The following is a 23826-nucleotide window of genomic DNA, read 5'->3' on the forward strand; positions in this document are numbered from 1 at the left end:
TCACATAACCCTCAGCCGAGTGGAGACCCAAAAGCCAAGCCAATAAGCAAGTCAGTTAGCTGCAACTGGTAACCCGAGCACCAAAGGTGGACTGGGGGACAGGGGACAGCGGAAAGTTGACCAAATCGACGCCAGAACAAATTGAGCAGAAAACCAGAAGGCGCCATCGAGACAGGGAAAGAGACGAAGAGGTGACGTGTGATGGAAGTGGTAATATCGAAGGATGTGGGGCAGATCGAACCTTCCATTTGAGCCTGGTATTTTGACACTTGCCACTCGTTCTGGCAAAAACAACAGTTATTTAGGCTTATAATGAATATGAGCAACAGACCGAAGGTCATCTCGTACCCAGCTCAATAGCCACAGCAGCAAGAAGAAGTCCTTCAAGGTTTCGTATTTAGTTCTCTCCTCCTCCGGGTCTCGCTTGCTGGTGACATGTGGCGCCACGGAGTCATACGCATAAACCAAAGCAATTTCCGGACCTGGCAACGAGCAGAGAACTAGAGTTTCTAGCCCATCGATAGAACTTACTTTGATGCCCAGGTCTAATGAAGACAGCAACAGCAGCAGCAGCAGCAACAACAACAGCATATTCATTCCTAATGAATGACAGTTCAGGGAATCATCAAGCTCTAATAGAGAGCCCTGGCCTGAATGTCTGACTGACTCCCTGGAATGAAGCCTGACCGGGCAGCACAAGCACCAGCACCCTCCAGAAAGACACGGATAGCTAGAGAAACGAACGCTCTTTGTCTCATTAAAAAATTAGAATTTGAAGCAGGGTATATTATTCTTTGAGTGCACTCTACAGATGGTACTAGGACTTTTGGGTAGTGGGACTAGAATATGAAGGTTGTCATTGATGGAAAGAGTGAAGAAAATTACAAAATATATTATTTGATATTGCTTAAAGAAGAATTGAATGAATATTATAGCTAATGAAAGGTAGAAAGATTGATATATAGGTACATAAGTTACCTATTTTCTGGGTACAGGAAAAACATATTTTAAGAAGAGTTTTGTTGAGCTATCAAATCATTTTAATAATTTTCTATGCTACCAAAGAGAATCTTCACTTCGTCTGTAGCCACTTCAATCATTCTCTTTGCTAGGTTTTTTTCCGCCTTATCCATTTCCTTTTGCGCTTAAATCAACAACAATTTTTAATTTCATTTTTCAAACGTCGCTTTGATACCTGCACGCCGCATTAACACCCCATTCTCCCCCAACCCTAGTGTACGAGCACTCACACCTCCCCAAAAGTCCAAGGCCCGACCCTGACAGACGGACTGACTGACTGATGGACTCACTGACGGACTCAAGGCCCAGCCCAGCTCGTGGCTGATAATTTGATATGCCTCTGCCTGTTTATATGCGGTAGAGCGGTAGAGGGGTGGAGGAGGGTTCATCAGGGTGCTTTAATTTTATTTGCACAAAAATGCGCGTCAATATTACCGAAAAAATACATTTGGACAAGGAAACGTCGCCTCGTGTTGGCCGTAATTTCTGTTTGTGTGTTGCTTTTTTTCGCTCTGTGGCCAAAGCAAATAAAATTCATTATGAATTTCTAATTATATTGCCCGCCAAAGGCAACCCCCATTTGAAAGCCCGAAAAAAAGCTAAAAGTTGCCTCAAAAAAGTTTACATTTTTTTCCTCCGCCCCCCACTGAAGAAATGTCAAGCCGCACATTTGACAATGATGAATTTGCTTTGGCGATGGCTTCGCCTTCGGTTCGGGGCTTTGGACAGCAACCCCCGGATGACCGAAAAATACAACAAAAAATGCCTTAGATAAACTGATTAGGCACATCAATTGGGCAGCAGCACTCGCACTGGCACTCTGCCGGAGGAAAACCTTCACCTAATGGCAATTGTTTTGTGAAAATTGAATTTTCTTTTGTACTCCGACAGTGCATTGTCTGCCTGGTTACAGAAAACTTGGTAGCGGAAGCGGCGGCTGTCTAATTAGAAATATGAAATAAGGCAAATGTTTTCTGCGGTTTTCTGCACCTGCTACCTCCAAGATAATGAGACTGAAAGGTGAAACAGAGCCTGGGGGTGGCATGACGCCGGTCTGGAATGGGGTATGGCTCTGGGTGTGGTGCTCCCTAAATTGGTAAAGGTATTTATTTAAATTATTATTGGACTTAATTATACGAGTAACGAAGTTGTGTTGGAAGGAATGCCAAATAATGGAAACCAATTTCAAGTTTTACAAAAGGCAGTGGGGCGTTTTTTCTTTGAATGGCAAAATGTGACCAGCTTTGGAGGTGAACAGCGAATGGAATACTTAAGCCAGAGAGCCATTGTAAAGGTACTTAAGATTATTTATATTTGAAAAGGGTTCAGTAGCAATTGTTGTAATAATTAAATTGTAAGCGATGGTTTAGTAGTCCTTAAATTATGAACATAAGACGCTGTGCGATGGGTAGAAGGCAAGAAAGATACAGATAAAGATACATACTCTGATATGTCACTATTATATTTACAGTTTAAATACATAATACTTAAGCGAAAATCCCCATACAACACAAACTTCTATCTAATTAATCTAATCTAAAGCAAAATCTATTAGCCTTCCCCTAAAATTTCCACACACATTTCCCCCACAAAAATATACATACAAAGCCCATCACATCACATTAAATAAATGAAAGTCAAACAGCACAGATCATAGATGTAATACAATCTCCCCATTTAGCACATTAATTTCACACATTTAACTATTTGGCATTGGTTTCTATTTGCCCCACATTGATTGACTGATTGATGAAACTGAAACTAGCGAAATGGACTGCGAGTAAACAAAAAACCAAATGGGGAAACCATAGTTTCCCCTACATGAAGATTTGTGGTTATTAGACAGTGGACATCATTCTGTCGGTCTATAGCATATAAACACCAAAAATAGCGACAGTCAGGAGCGGCTTGACCTATTTTATCTGATGCCCAAAGGCAGAGAGATATGAGGGTGTGAGTACACAATGGGATGATATTGATGCATGCCACTGCGGCTCGTTGATACAAATCAAACAACAATGAGAGACACAGATACAGATATGGTTACGGATAGCACACGCACACACACGCACTCACACAAATGTGCAGAGCACACACTCGAAATCGGAGGACATTGAGGATAATGCTGCCTCTCAACACGAACACGCCTTTACCATTGTGTGCCCCGCCCCGACCCGCAACGACTCGTTCAGTTTTGCTCTGTTCCGCCCCATTGTCAACGCTAAGCAGCGTGTGAGGATTATTTCGCATTCTTTTGCAGGACTCTCCATGTCCTTTGTATAATTGGTTGTGTCACATACGCCATCCTGCATCATCCTACCTCATCAGTTCAGATCCCATATCCACATCCACATACGCATTTCCCATACCCATTCCCATTCCCCCATTGTTGTGACTGTTGTCATTAGCTGTCGTTCCACTGTTCCACATCCTTGTACGGCTTTTGGGCCCCAGACTACTTGTAGACACAGAGCAACATCTTTCGGGGCTTTGTTTTGGGTATTTAATGCTTCAATTGATTTTTGATTTAAGTGCCTCCCCGTTGACGTCGTTGGCCCAGACAGCTGCTGGCTTGGTCGGCAACCTTTTCGTGTATCAGAAGCTGCCCAGCAGGTTGCCTTTGCCCTCCTTCGTCTGAGTATCTTAAAGATCAGCTCTGGGCCAGCTAATTGAAAGTCTTTCCCATTCATGTTGATGATGATGATGCTGCGTAAATAAAGGGAACCCCCAAAATGGATCATGAAGAAAAAAGAGAAACAAACTGGCAGATAACCCCAAAGAAGCCTCGGTTTTTGGATGCCTAAACGATATCAGATTGTGGTGGAATTTTCTATCTAGAAGACACTTTATAACACCGTCTTTAGAGAGTACACAAAAGGTTTACCAGCAGCGTTAAAAGTACATCCAAATGTACCCCGACTCCCAGTTGAGTCACAACATAATTCTAGAAATTTATTTACTGCCAAAACAGAGCAAAACAAATGCCAGGAACTACGTAATAACTGAAAACCTGATAATGGCATCATCAGCTGTACAGCATCATACACACGGCACTCTCAGTGAAACAGAGATAAGCCTCGCGTGAAGCAATGTAAATCCATCTTCTGAGCTCAAAAGCTCTGAAAGTCAATTCCCTCCAGACAGTTGCCAATATTCACTCATAAAGTCAGGACGTACCGAGTTCTGCTATATTACCACGGAAAATGAGATTACACTTGCTTTGTTTACTGGGGCTGCTCAGCCTCACCGATTTGACCCGCGCAGCCAGTAATCTGGTCTGTTACTATGACTCGGCCTCGTATCTGCGTCAGGGTCTGGGTAAGCTAGTGCCCAATGATCTGGAGCTGGCCCTGCAGTTCTGCACTCATCTGGTTTATGGCTATGCGGGTCTCAAACCCGGAACCAATGAGCTCTTCAGCCTCAATGTGGACCTGGACATGTTCCATTACAAGGACATAACGAATCTTCATGCAAGATTCCCCCAACTGAAGATTCTCCTGAGTGTTGGCGGTGATCATGATGTGGACACGGCTCATCCTAACAAATATGTGGAACTACTGGAAGCGAATCGCACCACCCAGCAGAACTTCATAGACAGCAGCATGATTTTGCTGAAACGGAATGGCTTTGATGGCCTAGATCTGGCCTTCCAGCTGCCACGGAATAAAGCAAGGAAGGTGCACGGATCCATTGGCGGCTACTGGAAGCAGTTCAAGAAGCTCTTCACCGGAGATTTTATCGTGGATCCTCAAGCGGAGCAGCACAAGTCACAGTTTACCGATTTGGTGGAGAATCTGCACAATGCATTTAGCCATGCCAATCTGATGTTAACACTGACTGTTTTACCAAACGTGAATGCCACTTGTAAGTTGGAAGATAACTCCGGTTGACTCTCATGACTTAATAATATTTCCTTTGCTGTTAGGGTACTTTGATGTACCGAAGCTGCATCCCAAGCTGAATTACATCAATCTGGCCGCCTTCGACTTCCTCACGCCTGTTCGTAATCCGGAAGAGGCTGACTATACCGCACCCATCTTCCAGCCAGAGGAACAGAATCGCTTGCCCCATTTGAATGTCGAGTTTCAGGTCAACTATTGGCTGCAAAATCATTGTCCTGCCCAAAAACTGCACCTGGGAATCGCCAGCTATGGTCGTGCCTGGCAACTAACCAAAAACTCCGGCCTCAGTGGACTTCCTGTGGTGCCTGAAACCTATGGACCAGCACCTGGTGGCCTACAAATTGGCAGTGCCGAGGGTTTGCTCAGTTGGCCAGAGATTTGCTCGAAGCTGGCGCAGAACTCAACGGCTGTGTATAGGGGAGCCACGGCACCCTTACGCAAAGTAACAGATCTGACCCAGAAATACGGGAACTACGCTCTACGGCCGGCCGATGAGAATGGAGACCATGGCCTGTGGCTAAGCTACGATGATCCAGATTTTGCGGGCATTAAGGCGGTGTATGCCAAAAACAGGGGACTCGGCGGCATGGCAGTGTTCGATTTGGGCTGCGACGACTTTCGAGGCCTCTGCACAGGCCAGAAGTTTCCAATAATACGTTCTATTAAATATTTCATGGGTTGAAGGGGTATTGCCAATCCAGTTGTACATAGAATTCTAAGTGTGATGGCAAAATAAATTTGTAAATTCTAATCAGCGAACGCATTTCAATGTTTCTAATTTGTTTTTACTTTAAGTGTTTTTATTTTCGATTCTGAATGGCCTCATACACTTGACCCTCAGTCGCTGTCTCGTCATTAACTGTACAGCATTAAGTCATTCCGAGAATAAGTAAAGTAAACTTGGATCGGAATCGACTCAGACTCGGACTCGACTCTCTCTTTCTCTCTCTCTCTCTCTCTCTCTCCACGCAAAGCTCTACTTGCTTAAGCTTTTGTGTTGTCATTGCTTCTCGTTTTAATACGATTTCAGTTTCCATTTCAGTTTCATTTGCAGCTTTAGCTTCGACTTTAGTTCGATTTCATTTGATCGGCGCTGCGGTTGTGTTGCGTATTATATCCGAGGCAAAATGAAGCTGTTGCTGTGGCTATCGGCTGTCGCGTGCCTCCTTGTGGCTGGCACTGAAGCCGCCTCCAATCTGGTCTGCTACTATGACTCCTCCAGTTATGTGAGAGAAGGTATGTAAAGTGTTTGAATGAGCCCCGAGTGTTGCGACAGTTGTAAACAATAACAGGTGTGGCTCTTGGGTAGCAGACGTTTGTGGGAGATGTGGGTACAATTGTTCTCATGGAATATACATTTGGAGGATTCCTTGCACGGAGTGAACGTTTAATAATGATCCTTTTTTAGCTTTAATGTGCATAATATTAGTTAGCTTTTTCTACATTTTATGTTCTCTGGAACTCCACAAACCTTTAACCCTTCAAATCGATAGCTTAGTCAGCCTCTTAAACTAGCACAACAAATGTAAATACTTTGATTAGCATGTGCCAAATTCACGCACCTCTAAAAGCCCACAACAAAATACAGAGTAAGAAAAAAATACCCGCTAATCAAGTTACATAACCATTTGTGTATTCAAAACAAAACTGGGAATTAATTCAATTCAATTCCAAATGCTTATCGCACAACCAGATAGATAGAGAAACTGAAAACGAAACAGAGAGCGAAATCTAGTTCTACTCAATCAGCGGACCACTGTCGGGGGAGGTCAGTGGCTTATCGGACAAGTTTTTTTCTGCCAAAGAGAGCGACTCTGAGAGAGCTGCTGCTCTCCCGCTGAGCTCTGTTTTGGATGCAGACAAAGAGCGTAAACACGGTTGTTGTTCACTTCTTAAAAGCTAATTACAGTTTGAGTTCACTTACCAAACAATAATAATGAGCAGTAATTATGGAATGATAATCCAAAAGTGGGTGTGAGTTAAGTATTTTGATTCACTGAAACGGATCTTTGTTGATCTGATCTGGTTTGAAATGAAAACCAGAGCGTACAACACACAGCGAGTCCAACACGACAACTGCCCCAACAGCGGCTTGACGCTTGCAGAGATTGAAACAAGTGGCAAGCAGAGCAGCAAGTGACTCAGCAGCGTTGCACAGTGGGCTGCGGATCACAAAATGCGGCAATAAAATGAATCGAAATGTAGCTAGCCAAAAATTAATATTAATTCTAGATATATTCTGGATTTCATTGGTGCAAATTAAAAGAAATGAGACCTGGAAGAATAACAGAAAACGATCCTGAAAAGTTTCTACAGAAAGAACTTTTGACACCCACTGTGCCACGCACCCAAGTGAACAACAATGAACCGCTCGCTGGGCTCACACTGCTGGCGTTCAATTAAGCCACTGAAAACGGCGAGACAATGGAGATGACAAACCACACAGTGGGGTGTGGGCAGGGAGGGGGAAAGGCCACGAGAGACAGCCCAATGCAGAGAGGGAGAGCGAAAGATCTTCGCATGCAGTGGCGGCAGCTTGTGTTGAGAGGAGAGTGGAGTAGTCCGCGCGTCCGAGTGTCAACTGTCGACGGTCGGATCGCCGCTCTCAGATAGTGTCGCTCTCCGAGCTGTGGAGCTGACAATTATTTGTCATTCAAGCCAGTGTCAGGGGACGACTGCAATTTGTCGTGCATCTTATGCATATTAAATTAAGCGATATAACCACAACCACAATAACCCCCCACCACGCCATTCGCTTTGCAGGTTTGGGCAAGCTGCTAAATCCCGACTTGGAGATCGCTTTGCAATTTTGCACGCATCTGGTGTACGGCTACGCGGGCCTACGTGCGGACAACTACCAGGCGCACAGCCTCAACGAGAATCTAGACATCTACAAGCACCAGTACTCCGAGGTGACGTCCCTCAAGCGCAAGTATCCCCATCTCAAGGTGCTGCTGAGTGTGGGCGGTGATCATGACATCGATGTGGAGCATCCCAACAAGTACATTGAGCTACTGGAGGGCGAGAAGGTGCGACAGGTCGGCTTCATTCAGTCGGCCTTTGCCCTGGTGAAGAACTATGGATTCGATGGTCTGGATTTGGCTTATCAGTTCCCCAGGAACAAGCCGAGGAAGGTTCATGGCGATGTCGGCTCAGCCTGGAAGAGCATTAAGAAACTCTTCACGGGTGACTTTATCGTGGACCCACAGTCAGCTCTGCACAAGGAACAGTTTACGGCATTTGTTCGCGATGTGAAGGACTCCCTGAGGCCCGATGGCTTGCTGCTCAGTTTGACTGTCCTTCCCAATGTTAACTCTACATGTGAGTACCAAATGACGTGAATATAGATATATCTTTAATCTTCCATCACTTAGGGTACTTTGATATCCCCGCCTTAAACGGTCTGGTGGACTTTGTGAACTTGGCCGCTTTCGATTTCCTCACGCCCGCTCGTAATCCCGAGGAAGCTGACTTTACCGGACCCATCTACAATCCAGAATCAAAGGATCGTCTGGCACACTACAATGCCGACTTCCAGGTGAATTACTGGCTCCAGCAGGGCTTCCCCTCAAGCAAACTCAACCTGGGCGTGTCCACCTACGGCAATGCCTGGAAACTCACAGCCGATTCGGGTCTGGAAGGTGTACCAGTGGTGTCGCACACGGATGGCGCCGCCAAGGAAGGTTCCCAGTCCCAGAAGCCCGGACTTCTCAGCTACGCCGAGATCTGTGGCAAGCTGAGCAATCCCCAGAACCAATACCTGAAGGGTAATGATGCGCCGTTGCGTCGTGTCACCGATCCCACCAAACGCTTTGGTACCTATGCCTTCCGCTCTGTCGACGGAGCCGTCACCGATGGTATCTGGGTGAGCTATGACGATCCCGATGGCGCCTCCAACAAGGCGGCATATGCTCGTGTGAAGAATCTCGGAGGCGTGGCACTGTTCGATCTGAGCTACGATGATTTCCGTGGCCAGTGCACTGGCGACAAGTATCCGATTCTGCGTGCCGTCAAATATCGTTTGTAAATGTAATTTGAAAAGAGATTTTTGCATGTGGAGGATTAAATTTAATAAAGTTTGATTGTATTTTAAATTTTTATGTTTTTGTTTAGAGAAGGGCCAGCTGTAAGCTGGACTACTATTTAATTAGAATTGTTTATTGAACAAAGTGTGCCGAAATGTTTACAAAAATAAACTTACAGCCGTTGTCAAAGCTGTAGAGGCCAGTGGAGTTTAGACAGCAACGGAACACACTTATTTTCGTTTTCAAAATTGGTTTTGTGCTCTTTTTCTTACAAATTTCCAGTTCTGTGATTGCGAGTATTAGACCTTGTAGCCGCAATAATCTCGTGAATCTGTGAACAAATTTCGGTCAAAATATTTATCCATTGCCGGGGACATGCATATGAGTCGGCCTCGCTAATTCGTCAACACCTTGGCAGAGTCTTATATAGTGGATGGAGACTTATCACTAGCTACATCCCACCCATAAATAGCTGCTGAAGATTTGCGTATTTAAACTATGAGTCGCTGGGCATTATCTCTCGAGTAAACTGGAAGTAAACTGTGGGTACACATAACTGTTGCTGTTGCTTCTTATTCTGTGTAAATTACCCGAGCCTGAGTGATCTCATTGAACTCGGTGTCAGCCTGTCACTTGATCGCAAACAATTTCGTTGAAATTTCTTGATAATAAGCCCCACGAATTACGTTTCGCGTCCGCCTATTGTACATGCGATACGATACGTTTGGTGTTCGGTTCGGGGAAACGCTGAGACGACTCTACAAAAGCTCCGACCACGGGCAAACCCATTTACAGTGCCATTTGAATTCAGTTTTATTTCGCATCTCGCCAGAGTCGGACATAAATATCACCTGCCTAATTGGGCAACGCAACGCTGTCGTCACTCTCCTCGTGAATCTCTCTGTAACCTGAGTAACGCTCTCTAAGTCTACACAATGATGCGCTCCTCTCTGTGGCTCGGCCTGGGGCTGAGTGTGATGCTCTTGGCTTCGTTTTCATCGGTGAACGCAGCTCCTAATCTGGTGTGCTTCTATGACTCGCAGGGCTTTCAGCGTCAGGGTAAGTGTCGAGTGTTTTTTGCTCAAATTTCCCCCAATTTAAACTTGCCATTTGCCCCCCGTTCTCTCCGCGACCCGGCCTAGGCCTGGCACAATTTACAATGACGGATGTGGAACTGGCACTGCAGTTCTGCACTCACATAGTCTACGGCTATGCGGGTGTCAATGCGGACAACTCTGAGCTGCAGAGCATCAACAAGCGGCTGGACTACGAGCAGCGACACTTGGCCCAGATAACGGCGCTCAAGGACCGCTATCCGCACATCAAGTTCCTGCTGAGTGTGGGCGGCGATGCCGACCAGAACGAGGGTAATCAATACATCAAGCTCTTGGAGTCTGGACAGCAAGGTCACAGACGCTTCATCGAGTCCGCGCGCGATGTGGTGCGTCGCTTCAATTTTGATGGCTTGGATCTGGCCCTCCAGCTCCCACGCAATAAGCCACGCAAGGTGCACGGGGACGTGGGCTCGGCCTGGAAGAGCTTCAAGAAGTTCTTCACTGGCGACTACATTGTGGACGAAGATTCGGAGACCCACAAGTCACAGTTGACGGCTCTGATTAAAGATCTGAGCAGTGCCTTTAAAGACAATAATCTATTGTTGAGTCTCACTGTTTTGCCCAATGTGAACTCCAGCTGTAAGTGGATGCCGTCTACTCCCAAGTCTTTCCACAAACCAATCTCTCCTTCTTTATTTAGGGTACTATGATGCCCCTGCCATTGCACCCAGCTTGGACTTCATCAATTTGGGAACCTTTGATTTCCTCACTCCTCAACGCAATCCCGAAGAAGCTGACTTCTCAGCGCCTCTGTACGAGGCCTTTGGACAGAATCGTCTGGGCCACTACAATGTCAACTTTCAGCTGGAACACTGGCTGCTGCAGCGCGTACCCGCCAACAAGCTAAACATCGGCATTGCCACATATGGCAGGGCCTGGAAGCTGAGCAGCGGCTCTGGGGACACGGGCATGCCTGTGGTGACCGCCACAGAGGGCGCTGCACCTGCCGGACGTCAGAGCAAGAAGGAGGGAATGCTGAACTGGGCCGAGATCTGTCAACTGATGCCGAATCCCAGCAATGCAAATGCCAAAGGAGCCGACGCTCCTGTACGCCGCGTGCTCGACCCCACCAAGCGCTACGGCAGCTACGCCTTCCGTGCCGCCGACTCCAACGGCGAGCATGGTCTGTGGATCAGCTACGATGATCCCGATTCGGCGTCCAGCAAGGCCTCGTATGTGCGCGCCAAGAATCTGGGCGGCGTAGCCTTGTTCGATCTGACTCAGGATGACTTCCGTGGCCAGTGCACCACCGATCGCTTCCCCATGCTGCGTGCCATCAAGTATCGCCTGCTCTAACGACCATAAAGACATCATCAGACGCGCAGCCACGCAAATGTCACAATGTTGGGGAAGAAGGAAAAAAAATGTATCCAAGGGTCCAACGGGTGTTCCAAATGTCACCCAATGGGTTTCTGTCGCTGTCCCTTTTTGCAAATTAATTACAAAGTTGTAAACTAAAATGCACCGCAAATTAATTCGATGTGCTGGCTCCATGCAGGGTGCAGGGCACAGGGATTACTGGATAGCAGTAGCTCCTACCATCTCTCTCGCTCTGGGCTGGGGCTTTAATTGCCTCTTTGCATTGAATTGTTTGGCGCCCACGTCTGCAGCGGAGTGGCATCGGGGCGAACCGCTCGCTTTATCATCTCGGACCCATCTTGGTCAAATGGCATTTTGTGTGGTGGCCTTTTTTTTGTGTTTCTGCCGTTCGGTTTGCTTTGCTTTGCAGATTTGCCAGATTTTGTCTCTCGCAAAAGTTGCAGTTGCAACTGCGCAAGTTGGTTTTGTGTAATTGGCGCTACATACGCGACGCGACCCCTGCACAAGCCGGACTCTAGGCTACACTCCACTCCGAACCTCGATCCTCGAATCCATATGCGTACTGGCGGAGTCTTGGGCCTCACCTGGTGACTGTGTGTCGTCTGTTTACAGAATAGCTGACATACCACCATGCAAAAGGTTGCTCACTCTGAAGCTCTAGGATACAGGGAGGAGAGGCTCCTATCCGCTGGCGGGGGTGTCTGGTCTGGCTGCCTCGACTGGCGACGACAACGACACGATGTAAGACAACTAAATTAAGTTATTGTTTCGGGTTAAGAGTCCAGGAAAAAGGTGACTTTGGGGTACTCTACTGTGCAGAGAAAGAGATCTGACTGAAGTTAGCTAAAGATCATAGTTATAGGTTTGCAATGTGTCTGAAATTAACACCTAACATAGGTATGGCTTCGGCTAAAGAATGCTCAACAGATGTATTGCATATTAGTTATCTTGGGACAAAGTTCACAGAGTTTCAAATGCAAAAAAATACTCTAAAGTACAACCCAACTTCATTTGACTTCAAACTTTACTTCCTCCTAATCTATAGATCTTTTGGCCGGCCTAAAACTAGCATCCTTATGAATATGTTGCCCCTGGGACATGATTTTTGTGAGTGTCTCCCACACTTACCCTAACCACTTATCCTTATATTCAATCCCAGCAGAGCCTGTTGCTAGTCATCGTAGTTCTAGTTGCTATCTATGCGGCTTATCTGGGAATCGTGATCTTATTAAGCAAACTATACACTCGAAAATTATTTGCAATTGGCCGCAATGTCTTATTGGAATGCAAAATATGCCATTAGTGGCAGTAGTCGAGACTTGGCCATCGAGTCAGCCAGAGCTCAGCTCACTTCCCAGAGCCCGAGATTCAAGGCCCTAAAGGGCATGGGCATCGGGTATTGGGTATTGGGTATAGAGGCATGCCAATCGCATAGCGTACAAGTTGTAAACACGGCATTGTTTTTGGCCACTGTTCCATAATATAACCCAAACTGAAACCAAGCACAAAACCCAACTGAAGTATCGTTGATCGTGTTCGAAGTGCGCTCCTAGGCTGAGGTTCAAGCTGAGGCTCCTACACTCCTGGGGCTTTTGCCTGCCTTGTCGCCTCATCTAATTAAGGAGCATTTGGTGCATGGCGGCGGCGTCTACAAGATCTGTTCATGATTATTGCCCCCAAGCTATCGCTTGTCTCCACCTCAGGCTCAGCCACAGTCCCAGCTGCTGCTGCTGCTACTGCGATTCCTGCTCCTGCTCCCTGCGAATGACAAATATGTTGCTTGCAGCAGACTTCGACTTCGACTACGACTCCAGCTTCAGCTTCAGCTCCAGCTCTTCGACTTGCTTCCAAGGAAGGCTCCACTGTGTTGCCTCTTTAAATAAAGATATTTTCGCCCTCATTACGCGCTGTGTCCTTTTGTTTATTTGCTGCTGGGTTTCTTCGATTTTTCCCCTTCTACTTGCCTGTGTTTGCCTTCTGATTTTTATTTTTTTTCGGTGGCCGATGAAGTGTCGCTGATTGCGCGTTGCATTGTTTTGGCCAGGTCAGCACTGCCGATGATGGCGATAAGCAAAATGCATGTGTCCGTGTGGCTGGAGCTGGTCAGGGATGGGGTCTCTTAACTCCAGATATGATAAGCTGCTTAGCCGGACTCGCCACTGGACCCTGCGATAAGGATTTCCTTGGAAAGTTTTGGTTGACAAAAAAATTGCTATAGTTTTTATCCAAAGACATTAGTATGAATGTGGCTCTTCAGGTTTTATGCGGACACAACTTTGCCTGTAATCTTCGGTTAGTCCCACAGCTCCGGCTGCTGCTGCTTCTGCTGCTCCTCTGTCTTGGGTCTCACAAAGAACTTGGCTAACTGGAGGCTATGCCGGGCCTCATTCTCATTCTCGCATTTCCACACTCCCCCCATTGTTATACCTGTGCCGTTTGCCTTGAGTTTGCATTTTTATTGCTTTGTTAATTTTAAATAAGCCACGCGACTTTATGTTCGTACATACTACTCGTATATGAACCCATAAGTCCGTCCGACATCGTTAAGGCTCTGGCTCCTCAGAGAGCTCTTCGTTAGAGTCAGTCCCAAAAATCGAATTGAGCTGTCCGCTTCGGCAGGCAGATCGTTCTCGTTCAATTGTCAGCGGGTTGTCACACAAAATGATTTACAGATGACGATCATTGACTCTCATTGATGGCCATGGCCAAGTGGCGCCACAGAGCGTCACACCGAGAAAGAAGTTTGTGGGAGAACTTGGCCAGGAGAATATTGCGGTGGAGACAGTTGGAGAAGTTCGTATACCCTTACAGGTGATGATTGGGGCTCTCTGCATAGGGAAGCCAGTAAAGCGGGAAACCATATTCAATTAAGAAACAATTCTAAACATTTCCTAGTGAAACTCTAAAGATTATTTAAGTGTCCTCAATGTCAACATATCTTCACCTCTCCCATATACCCACTCTCTAGAAATAGTGTATATAAAATTCTCAGGCAGCATCGTGCCGAGCCCGACATTCGTTTATAGATTTTTAACGCCCAGATCGTGAATATGTCTGACCACAATTATTTTGTGCAACAACGAAAAAGCCTTTCGTCGTAGCCGTCCTCGATATTTCACTGCTGTTCGGTTCGGTTCGGTTCGGTTTGGTTCGGTTCAGTTGTGTTTTTATTCATAAACAAGCGACAATAAAAATGTGCCATAACAAGTTAAGGTTATTCTTGTTTAAACGAAATAAACAACTCATAAAATTATGCTACACAAAAAAAAGAAAAAAGAAGAAACCAAAACCAACGTCGAAGAAGAATCAGAAAGTTTTTTGTTTATTTTTGTGTAAATTTTTGTTCGCACCAATTAAATTCAATTAGCTGACAGCTCTGCTCGGTTCGGGGTCCTATCTATGTGATGATGTGATAGATAACCCCAGAGCAGCACCTAAACTGCACTGGTGTGTGTGCTCTGTATCTGGGTATCTGTGCGTGTCTGCGGCTAACTGTAGCGCCACTGCCTCGTAAAAGGTTAGTTTAAACAAATAAACACGTGGAATTTAATGAAGAAACGTGTGTGGCTCTCTGAATTATATGGCAATGGATGGTGCACACACGCACACACATATAAAGTGAAGAGCGAGAGAAACGAGGCTGATATCGTAATGGTATAAGTGGGTTAAATTGGATAGATTGGGTGCAGAGGAGTGGATATATTTTTCTAGAGGATTATAACTACTAAATTATGCTGAATTTATAGATACATCCAATACACTCCTTTCAATAATCAAATGCCAAGGCCTGTATCCAGCAGATATTTAATCATTATAACAGAACAAATGCCCATCTTTCCTTCTCTTCAACTCAGAGATGTATGTACATATCTGATTCAAATAGATCATCTATAGGACTACCTTCCTCAACCCATAAACCTGCAAAATGGCAAACAACAAACAAACAAATTGCCAAAGACTTGCGGTCACCAAAGAATGTGCATAAACATTTGCAGAACTTTTGATTGCGGCACTAAAAACGAAACTGGGGGGAAAGTGTGAAATCGTATAAAGACGAAAACTATGACTCGAAAGAGCATCAGGCACTGAGAATGGGATTAGGTATTGGGAAGGGAACAGCAGACTGGGGCAGCTGATGACGCGCCTTAAACAAACAAATAAAAGTCTCCAACTAACTAACAGCGTCCATCCATCGACTGGCGGCGGCACGCTTTTGGTCTGTGCCTTAGAATTTAATTAAATCGTCAGAGAAGCAACAATAAAAACTTCATAGATGGATGTGTGGCACATGCAGTGCCGCCTCGGACCTGGCTGCAGACTTTTATTACGCACTGCTCTATGTGCAATAACTCAAAAAATACTTTGACCCGTGTATCATTAAAATCAAAATCGAGAGAGCAACACAGAAAGAGAAAGAGAAAATGCACCACCCACGCGGGCTGGCTATTGGGGCTGGTGTTGGAACTGTTCGAAATATCAACGTTTACTTTCCTATGGATCTTGAGATTTGCTATTAAAACTGTTTAGATGCACAAATAAACACTACACGCGGGGCAGGGGCAATCGTTAAATGGGGGCCCCCAAGGCAATTTCTTATTTCACTTGTAAACATTTAGTGGGGCGAATTAACTATCCGTGATGATTTGAAATGGTAAGACTTGTATCATTACAGATAAAGGCATGCAAAGAGTTCTGTCAGAATTTAATAGACCATTAGGCAATTCAATTAATTGATGGACAATTCAAATAAGTTTATCTTTGGGGATTTTTATTACTCAGAGTGAAAAATATTAGTGTATAAGTTCCGTGACATCGAGTTTACTTTCAGAAAATCTGTGCCATTTGATTCCCTAACTTTTCTCAGCCCTTCGAAGCTCCCATCAATTCGTTGAGTCAATCAGTGCACACGCATCTTTATCTCTCGCCTCACATGAAAGGCGCCAAAAAAGGAAATCGAGTAACCCTTACCCGCTCACCCCGCTCACCCCGCACTATCCTTGTTTTTCTTTTGGGAAAATTAGTATGCAACCCTTTTTTCGGCTGGGTTTTTCGGTGATAACAAAAAACGGTAATGTCAAACGTGGTTTAGCGATACGTCATCATGATTTGCCAAAATTTGACAGGCGAAAACGTCGAAATAAAGGAGAAAGGGCTGCACATAGGGGGTATGGGGGTTGGTTTTTTGCATAAATTGCTTAACAATTGGGCAATGTATGTTTGTTCCATTCATTCATTCAATCGGTTTGCCTTCTGACAGCAGCTGAGAGATTACGGCAATGATATGCCAGAAAACCAAACCAGAAAGAGCTGCTGCTGCAACACTTTGACATCGTCGGCTTCTTCCCTGGATTCCTTCCCCACTGCCTCTCGAAGGCACTTTCCTGGGCTTGCGTGTCACGCGCAGATTTCTCATTTGGTCGCAAATCGAACTGCCAACTTGCCAAATTGTTTGTCCTCTTGTTGATGCGTGCGTGCGTGTGTGTTGGGAGCAAAACAGTTGGACAAATTGAATCTACAGATTCCCAGATTCCCTTCGGACTGTGCCCGCATGTATCGACTCTGTCTCTGTGCTGGGAGAGAGAGAGAGGTCGAGGGGGAGGAGCACAAGAACAAGAATTGAATTATCATTTGCTGGTGCATCAGACTTAATTCGTTCTGGCGCTGTACGCGTGCGCACGCAAAATGCCCCAACTGGAGCCCCCATCTCTAACCGCTCTGTCCGTCCCTGTTCCTCTGCCTGTCCCTGGCACTAAACTGCCCACCTGCTGGGGCACAAACACAAGCGACTGACATAATCGTGATATATTAGCACGAAGAGCAGTTCCAAGTTCATCTTGTCTCTCACCTCACGCTCCAAACGAAATGGAAATTATTTTCAGTGAATGAAAGTTAAGCAGAGTGTGTTAGACTTGAGGTTTAAGGAAGATTTCGAGGGGTAGAAATATAAGTTGGAAGTTCCCAGGAGCTTATAAAAGAAGCGAAACATAATTATTAAAACTACATAATCCATTTCTCCAGCCCAAGAGAATTTGCAATAAATTCAATCCCTAATACATAATGCATAAGATTGAGTAAAGTAATACTTCCTGGACCGCTTTTCTGTTGCCTCAACACTTTCAATTTAGATTAAATTCAGTTCACAGCGGCGCTACCCCCACCTCTGTTGACCCAAAAGCCCCCTCAAACCATCCATCACGCACACACTCTCACTCGCATATGGCAAATAAAAACGTCATCGATCAGATCCTGGCAGGGCGCCCAATGCTATGCAATACGAGTAATACACCGAGTATATAAGAAACCAACAAAAAATGAAAAGAAAATCGCTGACAAATTAAAATGCAGAGCCAAGTGAAACTTACTCAATAGATTTTCCAAACAAAAACACAAAAAACCGATGACGAATGCTGAAAGAATTAAGATGGATCACATGACTGAATGACGGCAAGAAAAAAAAAAATTCGGAAAGGACAACTACACAAATGAAGAACCAAATGGAGAGAGGAAACCAAAGTGAAACGAAGAGTTGAACTCGCACAATGGGAATGCTCGAAAAAAGAGGGAATCGAAAACATCTTTCAGATACGATTTTGCCATTTGGCTGCCCTGGCAGCAGTGATGATGCAGCAATTTGGCTACCTACAAACATATCGTCATGGTCATGTCACTCACTCATGGAGATCCATCCATACTCACTCCACTCCATCGAATCCATTCCAGGCAGCACCGCAGCGGCAGCCGCCAAAAAGAGTTTGAATTTCAAATTGAATTGAAACGAAGTAAATGACGTTGAAAACTTACAAGGGGGACCCAATCCTCTGTGTCTGTTATGTGGATTTAAAATGCCTTAATGGTTAATATACCAATGAATCTTGGAAGCATCCCAGTACCCAAAACCCAATCCCAGCAAACTGGCCAGTCATGGCGCCAGCATAGAGCGCTCGACTCTGGCCTCGTCTCGTCTCTGTTCTTTCCGCAGTAGGAAAAACTAAAACAGGATATGAGCGTGGCAATGAGTAGCATGTGGCAAATCATTTATAATGTTTAAATTTTTAATAAATATTCTTCTTCGAGGCAGCCAGCACACACACACATCAGCGATTGGGTAAGGAAGATGTATTCCCATACTGTAAATGTAACATCCTCAGACCATCCTTTGTTCGGGTGCTTCTTTAATCAGCACAGGAATCTGATACTTGTACAAAAGGCTTTTCTTTGTAAACACACTTCCTGAACTTTACCCAGCAACCAAGCAGAGCGAGTAGGGTGGGGGGTGCAAGGGTTACGGGATAGGGAATCCCTCCGGCCTCCCCCTGCCCCCCTGGTATTGTATGGATATGGATTGTGCGCATATTTACACATATGAAAAACATGTTAACCAGAAAATTAATTATAAAATTTTCGAAAACCTTAACAATGTCTACAATATGGCGTTGATTTTACTCAAACAAAAACTAACTAACTGTTTCGTCACAATGGTGTAGTGGGAGTGCGTGTGTGTGTGTGGGCGGGTGTATGGATGTGACGAAAGAAAACTTTTATACAGGATCCTGAAAAGATTGCATAACAAGCTGGAGCGAATTGCATTGTTTTTTAAAAACTGTCCAGCAAAAGATGAGCGGAAACAAAGACTTTTAATATTTTTAAAATATTTTAAATACTGGTTAATGGTTGGAGAATCTTGAAAGTACTTTAAGAAATAGTTCTGAACATAGAAAACAATACAATTAAGTAGATTTTAAGATGGTTCATAAAGAAATATGGAATTTTATATTGGTTTAGATATGCAATACTTTAGAACGGGAAGAATTCCCTTACGCAAACTCTCAACCTTTTATTTCCTGGATGTTTCTTTATAATTATTCCTTTCTTAATCCATAAAACATCTTAAGTACTCTCTGCAACACCCTGTATTCGTTGCCAGGATCTACGAGTATTCGTACCTATAAGAGTTCAGCAGGAGAAACCCACATACGGAACACGCACACACTTCTTCTTCTGCTTATAGACATTGTTTGATGGGGCAGGACACCACTAAGGCAGGAGTAAGTAGAGCCAGACCAGCAGCAGGACCCAGAGCGAAGAGAGCTGTGGAGGAAGGACCTTCCTTCTCTGGCTGCCAACAGCAACAAAAGGCAGAAAAAGTGCCCGTAATTCATACTTCCTATAAGAAAATTTACAATTTCTTTTCTTTAACAAGAAATCCTTACCACTTGCCACCAGCTACCGCTCCAGCTCCCACACCCCACCACGATGCTACTACTCCATCCACATGCCAGAGGCTAAGCAGGAAGGATATGGATATTGTGCTGCTGCGAAATTAAACACGGCCAAGACTTGGGCTGGCAGGCAGAGAAGGGAGTTTTTTGGGGGTAGAAGCAGCAAAAATGCGAGAAACGTGCACAAGTTGCGGTTTGTTGGGTTTTTTTTTTGTCTTTCCCAAAAGGAAAAGAGCCGGAAGAGGCTGATTTCTGGAGTTCTGAATTTACAGTTTAGCGGATGCAAATCTTGGAATCTTTGAAATACAGACAAACAGAGATGCGGGTCGCAGCATGAGGGGGTATCCATTTATGAATCTTCAGAATCCATTCTGTCTCTCCCACGCTCCACCAACTGTTGCCCCATTGACAGCTGTTGTCACCTGTCTGTCCGTCTGTCTGTGTGCGTCCTTTGCCACAACTGTAAATCACAAAAAGAAAGCACAGGACCAAGCAAAATTATGATTAACATAATGTGTGGTCTGCGCGCCCACATAACGGTGAACCTCTCAGAGCCTCAGACATGAACATCGACCCGCAGACCAGACCAGACCAGACCAGACCATAATATATTATGTACCATGGCTCGGCAATATAAATAACGGATCAGATTGCATTCACATAAAATTTATATTATATTTTTCACCCAGCCATAATTATCATAATAAGAAAAATTATGAAAAATTATGCAAAGGAAAGGAACACAGAGACAGAGACAGAGACAGAGAGAGAGAAAGAGAGAGATAGAGCTACCCTCAGGATGCCGCTGTCTTGAAATAAAAGTATCGAATTAGCGAAATAATATCAGATAACCGCTCTTCAACTACTGGCAAAATACAATGAAAAAGAAATTAATATAAGAAAAAATTATACAACAACAAAAAATTCCACTTGAATTGTCAGCCGGCATGCTGGCGCTCCTTGAACCACCAGCAAACAACAAAAAAAACCCAACAAAAGATACAGCGAATGGTTCAATATCTTTCACATTTATAGGATAGTCCGCTGCCACGTATCTGTATCTGTGTCAGCTGCCACGGGAGTTACGAAACTGGAACTGAAAAATCAAACCACATCGACACATGTAAGCCTTTCGCTAATCCCCATCCCCGTTCCCCCCTCTAAAGATAGTTGCATGTTGTTGCCATATTTATAAGCAGTTATCCTTTCCATCAGAGCCACAATAACACAAAGAAGAGTCTGCCAAGAACTTCTCTTCTTTTTTTCCTCCTGCCTGAGTGCATTAGAATCGCCAGACGGACGGACGGTTGGACGGTTGGACGGGCGGGTAACCACTCAAGGATTTATGAAATAATTTTTTTCTTATTTCCCATTCTTCTCTGCACTCCGCACTCTCTTAGGGCAACAATGGCCAAGGAGAACCTTTTTTTGTGTGTGCTCTGAGCGGATTTTGTTTGCGGCTTCTGCGGGCTAAGGCTGGGGCTGCTGCTGCTGTTCCTGTAAAAATTGCATTCGAATTGACAAAGAATTTGCGAGAAGGTTATATGGCGGTAAATTAAACAGCAGCAGGCAGCACCTGTCGATGTCAGGGTATAGATGTGGAGTGCTGAAGGAGCAAGGGGATTCTCTTGATAAAAACTTGTATAGGGATTAAACTTGATCATTGATTCATATAGAAAGATCCCTGAAAGATCCAATTCCACAAGTATTCCGCAAAGTTGTAGTCTGGTTCCTGACCGACTTTTTAATCCATTTCAATTCCCATTCCTTCAACATTCACCCATTCTAAAATTTTGCAGCTAAACCCACCTCCAACACCTCCTGCAACCTGTTGTAACTCTTCTCGGGCATTGAACAAAGCTCCAGCCCATAATAAAGAAGTCCAGGATATGAAATATATACAGCATTAAGCACCATTGACCATTCCAGCTGACCCATAACCCAGGCAATCCACCTGCTCACCTGCTCTCTGAGGTAATCCCATCGCTTTTGCCGCACCATCACACCCACCAGCAAAAAGGCAAAAACAGAAATTAAAGGCACAAAAAATGATAAGCCATAAATTGCCCGCCCCAAAAGTCAAAACAAATACAAGTTCTCCTCCAAACCAAAGCAATTAAAGAAGCGATGCCCGACTGGTGCCTGGTCTGGCATGGAATGGCTGGTCTATGGGCTTGCATTCAATTGGGATTGGGATTGGGATTGGGACTGGGGTTGTGGGGGCCTACCCACTCGTAGATACAATTAAAACAACAATTTTTCATATGCATCGAGTGCTGCGAATGCGAATGGCAATCGGTGTGATTGCAGCTGCGTATCTGTTGGGTTAATTCGTATCTGGGCAATCGATCGAACGATTTGGCCTGCTCTCGAATCGGTGGGGGGAGTAGGAGTTTCAATTAGAAAAAATTGCGGGTTTCTAGTTTTAGGTAATAGACGTAGGAGGGGGCAGTCTTGGTTAGATTTGTGGGCGTTACCAGGTAATCTCTGCAATGAAATTAATTTCGTATACACTTTGGCAGCTAACTTTGGGTTAGTTGAAATGGTGTCTACTCGGAGGAAGATGTGATTGGGAAGCTATTTTTAAAGTGATTTTAGAATGAAACATTCATGGAGACCACAACCAGTCATTAAGTATAAGGAAACAGTTTTACAACCATTCCAATTTCATGTTTTGATATTCCACAACGAAAATGTAGAGCAAAAATATCCAGAAAGTGTATTCCAACTTTCACCAAACTATTCCCAAGTGAAGTTTATCAAATTCTTTGTGTTGCGTGTTGGAAACTCTTTGCCGTTTGCCAAACTAATTCGATTTGTTTCGTTTGGCCATTAAATGCCATAAGGGATACCCGAGCAGATCTTTCCTTTAGCCACTCGTACTGGCATGGCAGTACACTGCGAGATCTGAGATCTGAGAGCACTGTGAGGTTTCGGTTCGAGCAAACATATGTTGCATTAATTGTTCATGTTGCCTCAAAAGCAACTCATGTTCAATGAGTTTTATTGCTGCTCGACACACACAAACAACGAAACAAAACAATCTTTTTAGTAAGCAGCCGGAGAGCAGAGCAGCACGAAACAAATGAAAAGAAAAATTGTGCACAAAACATTTTTCATTACGTGATTTTCGAGCATGCCACGGCGGGGTTGAGAGGCAGTAGGATCGGTAGGAGGTAGGAGGTAGGAGATCTGGAACCAGGCAACCCGGGAACGTGGAACGGGGACCCTGGCCGATTGGCCAAAGTGGCGACAGCCGGCAAAGTGCCATGTATACAACAGCAACAACATTGCCAACAGCAGAGGGGTCGCCGTCGCAGCACAGCCATAAGGATCGTTGAGGTTCGCCCGAGCCGAGCCCCGTCTCTTGCCTCGCCTTCTCCTCCGGCTCAGCCTCTGGTCCCCGGCCTGGTCTGGCCTGGCCTGTGCATTCCCACACGCGATCACAATCGCAGCCTAGCCAGAGATCCACAGCGAGGGCCAGAGTCGGGACGAGAGGAGCAGTTGGCGAGGAGCAGCCAAAAGTTAAAAGCTAAAAAGCACCTAAACAGCAGATACAAATGTATCTATGAGCTGCAGTCGCGACTCGCGACTCAATTACAATTTATTAAAAGCCGCGCAAACTGATTTATAACCAGCAACTCCACCAAGTACCAAGCGTCTTCGCGATGAAGAGGAGCCAGCCCGAAAGACCCTTTCTTCAACTATAGACTATGGGATATATCTCCATTTATAGGTAATAAATCTGGGATTGTGCCTTTACAAAAATTACAGCTAAGACTTTGTAAAAACTATCATGAAGTAGGTCCAAGATGACAGTGTTTAGAGACTGGCAGAAGTCAAAGAATTCTTGAAAACTTAATTAAATAGAGAAAACAGTATAGAAATTATTTCATCAATTCAATTAAAAATCATTTCAATGCGGAAACAAACATCGAATGGCTCTTCAACTATCTTAGCTTAAAATGTTCACCCACAAGCTCACTCGCTGCCTTTACCCTTTCGATCCCATTGTACCTTGTTCACGTGTCTGCCCAGTTGACGTAGTGTCTGGTGGATTTTGCTTGCCTTGTTCACGTTGTCTGGTCTAGTGGGGGCAAATTGGCGGCTTATTTGTGTGTGGAAATTGCCTGCCAAGCTGTTTTTGCTCTTGCTTCTGCCGCTGGTGCTGCTGCTTCCACTCTGCTGTTGCTGCCCCATGGGAGCCGCTGCCAGGCGAGAGTGC

General features: G+C 45.0%; 4 protein-coding genes across 4 annotated transcripts in view; 3 read left to right on the forward strand and 1 right to left on the reverse strand.

Moving 5' to 3' along the window:
* The window catches only part of LOC117902769 (leucine-rich repeat-containing protein egg-6), a 50139-nt gene extending 43128 nt beyond the window's left edge, over nucleotides 1–7011 (reverse strand). The window contains exon 1 of the mRNA XM_034814362.1: nucleotides 6847–7011. The gene's annotated coding sequence lies outside the window, so the exon portion shown is untranslated. The remainder of the gene's footprint in view (nucleotides 1–6846) is intronic.
* Nucleotides 4147–5664, forward strand: LOC117902772 (chitinase-like protein Idgf1). Its single transcript, XM_034814365.1, has 2 exons — nucleotides 4147–4884; nucleotides 4946–5664. Exons 1-2 carry the CDS (start codon nucleotides 4224–4226, stop codon nucleotides 5602–5604), a joined length of 1320 nt encoding a protein of 439 aa, XP_034670256.1. The 5' UTR covers nucleotides 4147–4223; the 3' UTR covers nucleotides 5605–5664.
* On the forward strand, nucleotides 5979–9016 carry LOC117902771 (chitinase-like protein Idgf2). Its single transcript, XM_034814364.1, has 3 exons — nucleotides 5979–6158; nucleotides 7686–8243; nucleotides 8297–9016. Exons 1-3 carry the CDS (start codon nucleotides 6050–6052, stop codon nucleotides 8947–8949), a joined length of 1320 nt encoding a protein of 439 aa, XP_034670255.1. The 5' UTR covers nucleotides 5979–6049; the 3' UTR covers nucleotides 8950–9016.
* A 159-nt stretch (nucleotides 9017–9175) lies between these two features.
* On the forward strand, nucleotides 9176–11411 carry LOC117902770 (chitinase-like protein Idgf3). Its single transcript, XM_034814363.1, has 3 exons — nucleotides 9176–10006; nucleotides 10090–10641; nucleotides 10703–11411. Exons 1-3 carry the CDS (start codon nucleotides 9883–9885, stop codon nucleotides 11356–11358), a joined length of 1332 nt encoding a protein of 443 aa, XP_034670254.1. The 5' UTR covers nucleotides 9176–9882; the 3' UTR covers nucleotides 11359–11411.
* The last annotated feature ends 12415 nt before the right edge of the window (nucleotides 11412–23826 follow it).

Source organism: Drosophila subobscura, chromosome U, assembly GCF_008121235.1.
Source record: "Drosophila subobscura isolate 14011-0131.10 chromosome U, UCBerk_Dsub_1.0, whole genome shotgun sequence".
Lineage (NCBI taxonomy): Eukaryota > Metazoa > Arthropoda > Insecta > Diptera > Drosophilidae > Drosophila > Drosophila subobscura.